General features: G+C 43.2%; 1 protein-coding gene across 1 annotated transcript; it reads left to right on the top strand.

The window, feature by feature from the left end:
* The first annotated feature begins 2,906 nt into the window (after positions 1 to 2,906).
* LOC106551677 (putative methyltransferase DDB_G0268948) lies at positions 2,907 to 12,740 on the top strand. The gene is made up of 6 exons (XM_014069819.2): positions 2,907 to 3,080; positions 4,402 to 4,559; positions 7,596 to 7,809; positions 9,363 to 9,463; positions 10,959 to 11,096; positions 12,554 to 12,740. The coding sequence occupies exons 1-6, from the start codon at positions 2,970 to 2,972 to the stop codon at positions 12,642 to 12,644; spliced, it is 813 nt and encodes a 270-aa protein (XP_013925294.2). The 5' UTR covers positions 2,907 to 2,969; the 3' UTR covers positions 12,645 to 12,740.
* The last annotated feature ends 366 nt before the right edge of the window (positions 12,741 to 13,106 follow it).

Below are 13,106 nucleotides of genomic sequence, written 5' to 3'. Positions count from 1 at the left end.
CTTACTCCTCGGCAGCCTTTTATTTGAAAATAAAAGTATTGCTCCTTACTACCCATCTGCCGTGGTTCATCAAGCCCGCATGTTTGCCGGGACAACTTGTTGGGTGTCTGCATAACAGCTGTTCTCAGGAAGAAAAAGAAACATAAATATGCAAGATATAATATTCCCATAATCCCTGTGGGAATGGGTCAGCTCTCCACACCCATTTTCCGACATCAAAATACACAGTGAATTCTACAACAGCTATAAGCTTGTCTATTCGTCCATTTTAAAAGTATAATTTTCATGTGAAAATTTAATATCTTCACAGGCTATATGATCTGAATTAGAAAAACCAATTGGTAGCCACACTTGTTGACCACAAGCAGCTGCATGAATCCTATTTTTTAAATAGGTTTATAGTATTTCACTTTCTCTAAACGTAATAGCAACAGGAAGCAAGAAGTTATTTCTTTGTGCAGTGGTGTTGTGACTCTCACCTTTTGCTATCTCTAGAGTTATAATTTTTGCCTCCTCCCTGATCAAGGATTGAGTGGTTTTTCTGTAACCAAGGGCTGGGCTATACAGTAACCAGCCGCAGGCAATCACAGCCTGCACTGAGTATTGAGTACTATAATGATAATTAGGTTATGTAATCAGTACTTAGAAAAGCTGGTTTCCATGGAAAGCAGGAATAATTACAGTGCAACCTATTCAGTCTAAAAAGGGAGAGGATGAAAGCAAGAAAACAAGAAGTAAAAAAACCATTTTTAAAAAGGCCGGAGTGCAATCTTGCAGATTTGTCTTTTAAAATGAGGGCCCCGCTGAGTTCAGTGGGTCCTAACACATTGTTAGTAAGGACAGAAACAGCCTTTCTCTCCCCATAAACTTTGGCTACAGTTCATCAGATGCAAAATTGACATGGCACAGCAATTCAGCGTTTGAAATCAAGTTTCTATTTGCTCAAGATAACAACACATTTGATAGCTGTTTCACATATTGAGCACTAACAAGGAGTTTCTGAAACATGGAATGTATTAACCCGAAGCAGGGTGTTTAACAAAAATCTTCCAGAACTAGATTATGCTAAGATAAAAGCAATCTTTTAGGGCTTCCGCAGTGTATGTATTAACATCTAAGAATCAACCAGAATGTCAAACAATTGTCAATGCATGCAAAGCAACAACAATCAAGACTAAAACATGTTCAATGCATAGAAAAAAATATAAACCATTTTATAACCCCTTAATGTAGCTTAGAATGATTGAACACTTCAATATTTTAACTTAATTGTCGCTATTTTGCATGTGTCTATTGTGTGTGCCTATTGTATTAGGGACGCGGTGGCTCAGTGGTTAAGAGGCTTAACTTGATCTGAAAGGTCGGCAGTTTGGCGGTTCGAATCGCTAGCACCACATAATGGCGTGAGCTCCTGTTACTTGTCCCAGCTTCTGCCAACCTAGCAGTTTGAAAGCACGTAAAAGAATGCAAGTAGAAAAATAAGGACCACTTTGGTGGGAAGGCTCTGTGTGCTTTTGGCATTTAGTCATGTCAGCCACATGACCACGGAGATGTCTTCAGACAATGCTGGCTCTTTGGCTTTGAAATGGAGATGAGCAGTGCCCCCTAGAGTCGGGAACGACTAGCACATATGTGCGAGGGGAACCTTTACCTTTACCTATTGTATTAAAAGTTATCTTTTCTTCTCCCCTTTTTAAACAAACCTTTCCATCTAGCGAAAGTGATTTTTCTCTCAAAGGAGAGTGTGTGATTTTCTTTGTCAAAGGGGACTACATCCAGGACCACAAAGGAGTGTGCTATAGAGTTTGTTTTGTTTTTGTCATCTTTGCCCTTATTATAGAAACACAGGTGGGAAGAGAACGGAGATCATCTAGAACAGGGATGGGGAATTATGACCTTTTATGACTTGTGGACTTCAACTCCCAGAATTCTTGAGCCAGCTGGCTCAGAAATTCTGGGAGTTGAAGTCCACAAGTCATAAAAGGACTATAGGTTCCCACCTCTAGAACATAAGTAAAAGGGCTGAAGGAACCTTTGAGGTCTTCTAGTCCAACCCCGTGCCAATGACAGGAGATCCTACACCATTCTGAACAAATGGCTGTCCAGTTTTTTCTTGAGAGTCCAACTAGTCCAATCCCTGCTGAGGGCAGGAATCCTGAGATTCTCTCAAGCAAAGGGCTAGCCAACCTTTATTTATATTAACCTGAAGCAGAATTTTTAACAAAGATCTCCCAGAAATTAGATTGTGCTAGGTCGGACAAAAGCAGGAATCTCCAACCTTTTAGGGCAGGGATTTAGGGCAGGGATCTCCAACCTTGGCCATTTGAAGACTTGGGCAGGGATCTCCAACCTTGGCCATTTGAAGGGCAGGGATCTCCAACCTTTTAGGGCAGGGATCTCCAACCTTGGCCACTTGAAGACTTGTGGACTTCAATTCCCAGAATTCCTCAGCCAGCTTTGCTGGCTGAGGAATTCCGGGAGTTGAAGTCCACAAGTCTTCAAGTGGCCAAGGTTGGAGACCGCTGTTTTAGGGCTTTCACATGTATGTATTAACACATAAGAATTAATCAGAATTAGAATTAACCTCCCATGATGGAGTAGTCATAACCCCAGAAGCTGGGGAATTCTGGGAGTTATAATTCACACAACTTAAAATTGCACTGTTTTATGGAATAATTTCCTGATTATAAGAATTATTTTTTTTCAAACTTGGATCTCTTTCTGTAAAGCTTCCACCCATGGGTTCTTGTCTCCCCTCGGGAGAACCAATCCTATTTGATAATACGACGCTAAAATAGCCCTAAAGCGGCCCACCGGTTTAGGCACAAGGGAGCCGTTCCGCAAACTCCGTCCCGGGTTTTCCCGCCTTCCCGTTTGTGTCTATTGAATGGCGGAGGTGGTCAGAGGCGACGTCAGCCACTCCCGAGTCTTTCTCTGTCAAAGTTTCCAAGTTCTTCCATCGCTAAGAAATGGCCTCTCGTCTGTTTGAGGACGAAGATCACGTTGCTTTCTATAAGAAATACAGGTTCTCGCTTCAGGAGAATTTGCAAGCGATCGTCCTCGCATTCCTAAAGAAAAAGGTAAAGATGGGAGAGCGGATTGCGGAGGGCGTCGGGACTTCCAGAGATGCAATCGCGGGTTGAAAACGGTCCTACTGAAACAGCAGGGAAAATGCCTTCTCCAGTGTGAACAGCTCCTGTTTGTCGGGGTGGACAGCCCCCAATTTAAAAAAACAACAAACATTCAGCACTTAGAAACATGAGGACTAGAATCTTTGTGTTTCAGAGAAGGGATATATTTAAATTGCTCTTTGCATACCAAGTTACATCACTCAGAGTTGACTTTCCGAAGTGATGAGGAAGTGATAATCAGATCAATGTTTGATTTGGAATAAAGCAGTTTTTGCTAGTGAAAGCCTGAGGCAAAATAATTGCTTATTTATATTGCATTTATACCAGGGGTGTCCAAACTTGGGAACTTTAAGACTTGTGGACTTCAACTCCCAGAATTCTGGCTGGGGAATTCTGGGAGTTGAAGTCTACAAGTCTTAAAAGTTCCCAAGTTGGACACCCCTGATTTATACAGTCTGCATCCTTTGTTTTATGCTCGAAAAGGTGGGACACGCTTTCATTTGGCAGCTTTCTGTGCCCCCAAACAATAAAAACAAGCATGTAAGATTAAACATATGTATATTGCAGGGACCCCGTTTTTGCTGGCAGAGTGCTCGGTTCACCACAGGAGCCCCCAACACAGTGACGTCAAGCAGGCCATACACAACCTGGCTATAGCAATAGCAATAGCAGTTAGACTTATATACCGCTTCATAGGGCTTTCAGCCCTCTCTAAGCGGTTTACAGAGTCAGCATATCGCCCCCACAGTCTGGGTCCTCATTTCACCCACCTCGGAAGGATGGAAGGCTATGCCCCCTTGCCCCCCCTCCCAGGTCAAACAAAATCCTGATGCAGCCCTCAATGAAATTGAGTTTGACACTCCTGCTCATGATCATAATCTCTTGATAACCTCCCATTTGTATCTCTCAGCCGTGCACAAATTTCTGCTTTTTAGTCAGTTCCACATGCGCAGACGAGTGGCTGCCTAACATTTTTATTTTCTGAAAATACCGCTGAGATCCTATAATACCTCAAGCATCTTTAGAAAGAAAAAGGCACCAGAGGTCAGTTATTTTATCTTTCAGGCAGGGAACTCAGGCAAGCTGTCCATGACATCAAGGTAGTTTCCCCAATGGCAAGAAGAAGATATATATAAATTAGGTGGTAACAATTGGTTTAAGGCCTGTTGTTGAAAGCTAAGAAACTCTTCTCTTGTAAAATATCGAAGAAGACGGTGCTAAAAAAATCATTCGGTGACTTTGAGGTTTATTGCTAATTTTCCCTCCAAAGGTGAAATGCTTCCAGCTGGGAGTGGATGTGGGATGTGGCTCAGGTCAAAATACTATCCTGCTGGCCAAGTATTTTGAAAAGGTGGTTGGAACAGATGTCAGTGAAGCTCAGATTGAGGAAGCTAAACGAGCAGAACATCCTCTCAATGTCTCATATCTGTAAGTAAACGTTCAGGATATTTGGATAATTTCAGCTTGTATATGTCTGATTATTTGCCACAAAAATCTTTGCTCATCTTGCTTGAAATAAGCTCACTATTGATTAGCAATGGTGCAATGGTGAAATTCATTTTTTTTTACTAACGGTTCTGTGGGTGTGACTTGGTGGGCGTGACTTGGTGGGCGTGGCAGGGGAAGGACACTGCAAAATCCCCACTCCAGGGGAAGGATACTGCAAAATCCCCACTCCAGGGGAAGGATACTGCAAAATCCCCACTCCAGGGGAAGGACACTGCAAAATCGACATTCCCTCCCCACTCTGGGGCCAGTCAGAGGTGGTATTTTCTGGTTCTCCGAATTACTCAAAATTTCTGCTATCGGTTCTCCAGAACCTGTCAGAACCTGCTTGTTAGGTATGTTCCCCGTTGGGAGAGCGAGTACATTCAGCGAAGCGTTGTGAGAATTGTGTTGGAGAACACACAAACCAGCATAAAGAGACTCTGCAGTCTAAATAGGCTTTTACTTTCGTGGAAATAGAGATATCAGAGTCCATCAAACAGTCCAAGTCATACAGAGTTAAGACAGTCAGTCATGGCTTGTAATGTTTGCCCCCTTCGTTCTACAAACCAGTTATGTTGTGGCCTATAAGGAGCAGAACGTTTGTGCTCGATTCCAGCTGATCTTAACATAGTTTGGAATTTATAGTTGGTAAACTCCCTCCCATTATCAGTAACTAAAGTAATAACCTTGGCTTTCATCTTTCTCTCTGCAAACCTCAGCCAATTAAAGAAATGCTGGAATGTTTCTGTTTTGTTTTTCATTAAATAACAGAAACCGTATCGGGAATAATGATCCATGATACTCAAAACATAACAGGCATCCCCCAAACTGGGTTTCTTAGGTCCTATTATTTCAGCAGAAACAACCTCCAGAGGTTCCTTTGTTTTAAAATCATTCAGTCTGTTTGCAGGAGTAACGTTGCTCTCCTCCAGATTGCAAACATTGCAGTTTAAACATTTACTGCATAGTTTTAATTTTACTCCCTCTGCCAACTTGGATTGGATTGGATTGGATTTATTGCATTTATATGCTGCCCTTTTCCCCGAAGGGGACTCAGGGCGGCTCACAATTCAAATCAGGGAAGGGGGTACAGACAGGGGATAAAAAAGATGAACATAACAATACACAATTTAAAAGCACACAACAACCATACCATTCGAGGAGGGGGGCAAAGCTCTTTAGCCCCAGGCCTGTTGGAACAGCCAGGTTTTAAGGGCTTTGCGGAAGGCCTGGAGGGTGGTGAGAGTTCGAATCTCCACGGGGAGCTCGTTCCAGAGGGTCGGAACAGCCACAGAGAAGGCTCTCCTCCGGGTAGTTGCCAGTCGGCATTGGCCGGCGGATGGAATTCGGAGGAGGCCTAATCTGTGGGATCTGATCGGTCTATTGGAGGTAATTGGCAGCAGGCGGTCTCTCAAGTACCCAGGTCCAATACCATGAAGGGCTTTATAAGTGACGACTAGCGCCTTGAAGCGTATCCGAAGACCAATAGGCAGCCAGTGCAGCTTGCGGAGGATAGGTGTTACGTGGGTGAACCGAGGTGCACCCACGATCACTCGCGCGGCTGCATTCTGGACAAGCTGAAGTCTCTGAATGCTCTTCAAGGGCTGCCCCATGTAGAGCACGTTGCAGTAGTCCAGTCTAGAGGTCACAAGGGCGCGAGTGACTGTTGTGAGGGCCTCCCGGTTCAGGTAGGGACGCAACTGGTGCACCAGGCGAACCTGGGCAAATGCCCCCCTGGTCACAGCCGACAAGTGGTGTTCGAAAGTCAGCTGTGGGTCCAGGACTCCCAAATTGCGAACCCTGTCTGAGGGGCGTACTGTTTGACCCTCCAGCCTGAGAGATGGAAAACTTGGCCAATTAGTAGGAGGGAAGCACACCAGCCACTCGGTCTTATCCGGATTGAGTACAAGCTTGTTAACCCCCATCCAGGCCCTAACAGCCTCGAGGCACTGGCACATCACGTCAACCGCTTCACTGAGTTGGCACGGGGCGGACAGATACATTATCCCGTGCCGTCAAATGATCTCACCCAGCGGCTTCATGTAGATATTAAACAGGAGGGGGGACAGGACCAAACCCTGCGGCACCCCATAATTCAGGGGCCTAGGGGTCGATCTCTGCCCTCCAACCAACACCGACTGCGACCTGTCCGAGAGGTAAGAGGAGAACAACCAACTTAACAGTTTGTTGCAGCATCTTGAAATTAATGTGCCCCATGCTTCTATGTAGTAAGTGTATACATTTGTCATGTGGTTTCACATTATCATAAGCTGTGTTAGCCATTTGGCCATCCGGTATAACATATAAACCATTTGTTAATTTGGCAGTAACTCTATTACCTTCTTTTTCAATTATATAGTTATCTCCCCTAAAGGTTACTACATAGCCAATATTAACTAGGCTTTTACTTTCGTGGAAATAGAGGTATCAGAGTCCATCAAACCATCCAAGTCATATACAGATAAGACAATCAGTCATCAATGTCTTTCAGTTAAGGGATAATCCAAATAACATAGTCCAGTATCATGTAATCAGTCTGGTACACAAAGTTTGCTAACAGTTGCAAAACTCACAATAGCTCACGGCACTCAAAGCAGATCAGCCCAGCATCTAACGAACAGAGAGCTAACAGTCATTCTGGCTCCCTCTTATGGCCGATTGAGGAAAACAGCACCCAATCACATTTTACAGTATGTTTAAAGCAACAGGTACAACATTGTTACATGATTTATATATTGCCAACCCAACCATTAGAATTATATTCCTAATTGCTTTTGTGGCAGATACTCAGACGTGTAAGGAACCAACCTTTGGTAAACAAGTTGTAATAGAGAGCAAAAGCTTTTTTGGGGTGGGGTGGGGGGTGGGAATGCAGCCACAGTTTCTGTGGCAGATGGTATAGAAAGCAAATGCAATTGTTAGTTGGCAGCGAAGGAGCACTAAGTAGAGTCACTGCTTTGCTGTTCTCTCTCACAGTGCAAGTCCTGCAGAGACGCTCCCGTTTGAGGATAACTCTGTGGATCTCATCACAGCCTTTAGCGCTGTGCACTGGTTTGATATCCCCAACTTCATGAAGGAAATGGACCGGATTCTGAAACCATCTGGCTGCTTTATCTTGTGTTCCAACACCCTTGATATGGAGTGGCATTATGGAGATAAGTCAGAGAAGCTGACGGAGATCTTCAAGGAGGTAAGCACCCTGCAGGCACCCAGGTGAGTGATAGCACCTATTGCCACATGCATACAGGTGGTCCTTAACTTACAATCAAGGCATTTTGCAGTCATTTCGAAATTACACCTTTAATGAAGAAAGTGACTTAAAACCTGTCCTTGCACTTACAATGCTTGCAGCCTACCCAACGTCAAGTGATCAAAATTTGGTTGCTTAGCAACCAGCATGCATCAACAACAGTTGCAGAATACCAGGGTATTGTGATCACCATTTGCAACCTTCCCAGCCAACTTCTAACAAACAAAGTCAGTAGGGAAACAAGATTCACTTAACCATGTTATTAATTTAACTGCAGTGATTCATCTGACAACTGTAGCAAGAAAGATAGCAAAATGGGGAAAAACTCTCTTAACAATTGCCTTGTTTAACAACAGAAAATTTGCACTCTGTTGTGATCATATGTCAAGGACTATCCGTACAGTATGTCAATAACTCTTCAATTATTCCTGGCCTCAAAAATGTGGCTAAATAAGATGGCATAGCGCCAGGGCGGATGGTGGTGGTGGTGCACTCGGGATCTCGGCTACCTGTTTACCCGAACCAGTCCAAACCGGCTGAATAACATCCCTGACCCCAGGACACTGCAACCATTATATATATGAATCAGTTGTCAAGGATCTGAATTTTGATCAAGTAATCATGGACATGCCACAATAGTCATAAGTGAGGAAAATAGTCATCAGTCACTTTTTTTGGTGATGTTGGAACTTCTAACAGTCACTAAACAAATGATTGTAGGTCAAGGACTACCTGTATGGAACCATGGAATGGCATGGTAGCCACAGAGATAGCAAAGGAACCACAAAACAAGATCAGATTCGGTGTTCTTTCTAATGGACAGATCTCAGCCCAGCCCATCACCTAACTATGGAATGGCCAAAGCAAAAGTTTGCATTTCTTCTTTATCTATGGCTCAATTGCATAGTGGAGACAACAATCGACCAATGGACAGAAATTGCCTCCAGAACTTGTGGGTGCTTCTTCACTGGAGGCTTTCAAGAAGAGATTGGACTGACATCTGTCAGAAATGGAAGATGGTTTTCTGCTTGAGCAAAGGGTTGGACCAGATGACCTACAAGGTCCCTTCCAACTCTATTATTCTAAGTCTGCAAAGCCTACAGGAATCTTAGATGGCAACAAAGAGGTAACACCAAAGTCTTTGCTGCCACCTAATGGTGGTCTAGATTTTGCAATCCAAATATAGTGGTCTTGCCTTCAGTATCCGGCAAGGCACCTGCGTCATTTGAGAATGAGATCCATTGCATGCACTCTTTCTCATCTGTTCGACATCCGCCAGTTTCATCAGGCAATACTGAATTTTGTAATTGAGGGGAGAAAGTGCACATAGGGGAAATTCATGGAGAAAAAGACCTTGATGTTATAGCTCTGACTTATAGGATAAAGGGACTTTATAGGATAATAAAGTGACATAAGATAAAGGGAATGAGCAAAGCTCTGCAGTGTCTACTATGAAATCACATCTAAGTCTTTCTCCCTTTCTTTTTATGCAGATTCAAGCCCAGCTTCTTCCTTATACACATGAAAGGGTCAAGTTCGTTGCAGATGACTACAAAGCAATATTTGATGCTGTGCCCTTCCAGGATAAGGAAAGGTGAGTGGTAGACGTCTGAGTTTCTATGGCTGTGAAGCTAGCAGATTGTGGGATTCAGCCCATGTACAAAATTACAAGCACGAACCATGCATGGCCAAGTTGTAATCCCATATCCACGCACCTGGTGGCTGCAGGGATATTAGAATCTGATGATGGGTCCAGAAGAAACAGTGCTGGAACAGACCGTGCATTTTAAAATGTTTTAATTTATTTTCTTAATTACAGCGACACCTGGAGTCACTGGGAATTAGGCAGCATAAAGATTTCATAAATTATTCTTCATTGCACAATCAGACAGATGTTTAGACTGGATTCGGTATTTTTTAATCTACCTGTCGATTCCTTCTCAATGACCTGGGCTAAGAAGATTTTGTTGCTTGATAATATTAAAAGTATCAGCACAGGATGTAAGCTGTTCTAATAGCAGTAGACTTATATACCGCTTCATAGGCCTTTCAGGCCTCTCTAAGCGGTTTACAGAGAGTCAGCATATTGCCCCCAACAACAATCTGGGTCCTCATTTTACCCACCTCGGAAGGATGGAAGGCTGAGTCAACCCTGAGCCGGTGAGATTTGAACCGCTGACCTGCTGATCTAGCAGTAGCCTGCAGTGCTGCATTTAACCACTGCGCCACCTTGGCTCTTCTAAGTAAAACTGCCTTATGAAATTGGTAGCGATTTTATCAATGCTGTTACAACTGACAACGCTTCTGATGAAAAGGGAAGCCGCTTTTATTAAATGGGTAAAGGTAAAGGTTCCCCTCGCACATAGGTTCCCAACTCTAGGGGGCAGTGCTCATCTCCATTTCTAAGCTGAAGAGCCAGTGCTGTCTAAAGACATCTCTGTGGTCATGTGGCCGGCATGACTAAACGCCGAAGGCGCATAGAACACTTGCCTCCCCACCAAAGCAATAGCAATAGCAATAGCAGTTAGACTTATATACCGCTTCATAGGGCTTTCAGCCCTCTCTAAGCGGTTTTACAGAGTCAGCAAAGTGCTCCCTATTTTTCTACTTGCATTTTTACATGCTTTCAAACTGCTAGGTTGGCAGATTTTAGCATGCCAACCTAGCATATTATTAGCTGGGACAAGTAATGGGAGCTCACTCCATTACGTGGTGCTAGAGATTCGAACCAGCGAACTTCTGACAAGCTCAGTGTCTTAGCCACTGAGTCACTGTATTCAATGGGACATCATTCTAAATAGACAAATTGCATTCTTTTCCCCAAGGGCGAACTGCAGCTGCTATTCCTTTGCTAACCTCAGTAAACCTAGGATCATTCCATTAATCTACCCCAGGGGTCTCCAACCTTAGCAACTTTAAGACTTGTGAATTTCAATTCCCAGAATTCCCCAGCCAGCTTTGCTGGGAGTTGAAATCCACAAGTCTTAAAAGTTGCCAAGGTTGGAGACCCCTGATGTAGTCTGCAGAACCCAGGGGATAAAGTTTATGATTCCACCCTAAAAGATATTTTGCTTTTTTTTTTTTTACAGAATCACAGATATTGTCGATAAAATTCCCAAAACTGTCACTGAATTAATGGGATATCTCCAGACCTTTTCTATGTACCACAGCTTCCTAAAAGCCGAGCCTGAGGCAGCCAAAGCTCTCATTCAGAATGCTGAACAAAGGTACAATATGATGACAAATAATTCAACAGAGAAAGTCTGATTAGATAAGACCAAAGAAGGGATTTTTTTTTCTAATACTAAAATAGTCAGCAGAAAAAAAAATACAGTCCTAACTTATAGGCAAATAAAGGTAGTAGTATACTCATTATTAAATCCATTTTCTTCCAACCTTGCTCCATCCAGATGTGCTGCGTCTGTCAAAATTCCCAGAAACAAACCATCTCCCAACATATTTAGAAGAGCAAGTTAGAGAAGGCTGAAGACATCTCTATCAGACATCCAAATGTTAACAGTGAAGTAGCTGTAGAGGTTTTCTACAGAAGGGAGTTGTAGGGGTTGCAAGGTGGAATGACGTCGCTTTATGGCGAGGTGAATAGCAAACAAGTTTAGCAATAAATAAAATTAATATGCTTAAATTATTCTCTTAGTACAAAATGTTAGAAGGTGTGTGTTGAAACCTCACTGCCAGCTTCACTGGGTTAACTAGCTAGTCAGATGAGCTAATTCTACTTTATTGTCAAACTACATTGATAAACTCTTGTTAAATCTGAAATTGCAATTCTCCCGCAGTCTCCTTTGCAGCCCAAAAAACTAGGGAGGGTCATTTCATTTCCCTTTATTTCCCTTTATTTGTATGCCGCCCTTTTCCCTGGGGGGACTCAGGGCGGCTCACAGTTCAAAAAAAAAAGGGGGGGGAAGGACAAACAATTTCTAACATAAATTATTAATCATTATTAAAAACACAACAGTCACACAATTCGAGTGGGGTTAGAATCTTAACCCCAGGCCAGCCAGGACAGCCAGATCTTTAGGGCGGCGCGGAAGGACTGGAGGGTGGTGAGGGTCCGAATCTCCATGGGGAGTTCGTTCCAGAGGGTCGGAGCAGCCACTGAGAAGGCCCTCCTCCGGGTAGTTGCCAGTCTACACTGGCTGGATGATGGGATTCGGAGGAGGCCTAATATATGCGATCGTATCGGTCTAGTGGAGGTAATTGGCAGTAGGCGGTCTCTCAAGTACCCAGGTCCAGTACCATGAAGGGCTTTGTAGGTGATAAGTAGCACCTTGAATCGCACCCGGAGATCAACAGGCAGCCAGTGCAGCTCGCAGAGGATGGGTGCCTTACTAGCTTCTTGCCCTGAGCACTATGCAGTTGTAGGCAGTGCTTCCTCTTATCCGACTCTTCTCTTGGTCCAGTCTTTCCCACATGGCATTACGCTTACATTATAATTTTCTGTTTTTTTAGTCAAAAAATTGTTGAGATAACCTGTACTGGAAAAAACAATTCCTTATTGGGGAATAGATAGCCAAAAATAGACAAACTATGTTCCCCAAGTGTTTAATCAACTATTGACTGGCATACATGCCAATCAAGTTCATTCTGATACACCGGTAATTATTCTTATGGATTATATATTGCATTGGACTTTGTGACTAATTTTTACATTTCCCCTCTGTAGGATTCTGGAGACAATGGGAGTTTCTTCACCTGAAACCGTGCTGGAGGTTTGGGCTCGACAAGTTTGCATTCTGGGTAGCAAGAGCTGTTAAAAAGTAATTTTGGCCTGCTTGGGGGTGTCCCAGCAGAATAAAACCCAACCCATTTCAGTGCCAAGCTTCAATTCTATGATTACTACTGATTATTTCGCCACCCGGAGTCCTTCGGGATTGGGCGACATAGAAATTTAATAAATTCAATTCAATTCTATTCTATTTCCAATAAAAGCAATGCCCTGTTTATTTCTGAGAGGAGTGGAAGGCAAAGGTAAAATTAAGTAACCATTAAAAAAGAATGAAAGGGACATTGGACTTTAAATAGCTATTCAAATTTTTACCCATAACAATCATTGGGTAACCTTGAGCTAACTATTGACTAGGTTTAAATTACTAATTAAAGCAGACTTTGTGATGGATTCAGAGACCAGCCAGAGCAGGTCTCATCCAAAATATCCGTCTGCCTTTGCAGAGTTTATTCTTTTTATACAGTTTTTACAAGCAAAGCAAAGAGCATAT

Source organism: Thamnophis sirtalis, unplaced genomic scaffold, assembly GCF_051295495.1.
Source record: "Thamnophis sirtalis isolate CommonGarterSnake01/CBP01778 unplaced genomic scaffold, rThaSir2_p1.2 scaffold_6, whole genome shotgun sequence".
Lineage (NCBI taxonomy): Eukaryota > Metazoa > Chordata > Lepidosauria > Squamata > Natricidae > Thamnophis > Thamnophis sirtalis.
The sequence above is the reverse complement of the archived record's forward strand: the minus strand, read 5'-3'. Positions and strand labels throughout refer to the sequence as shown.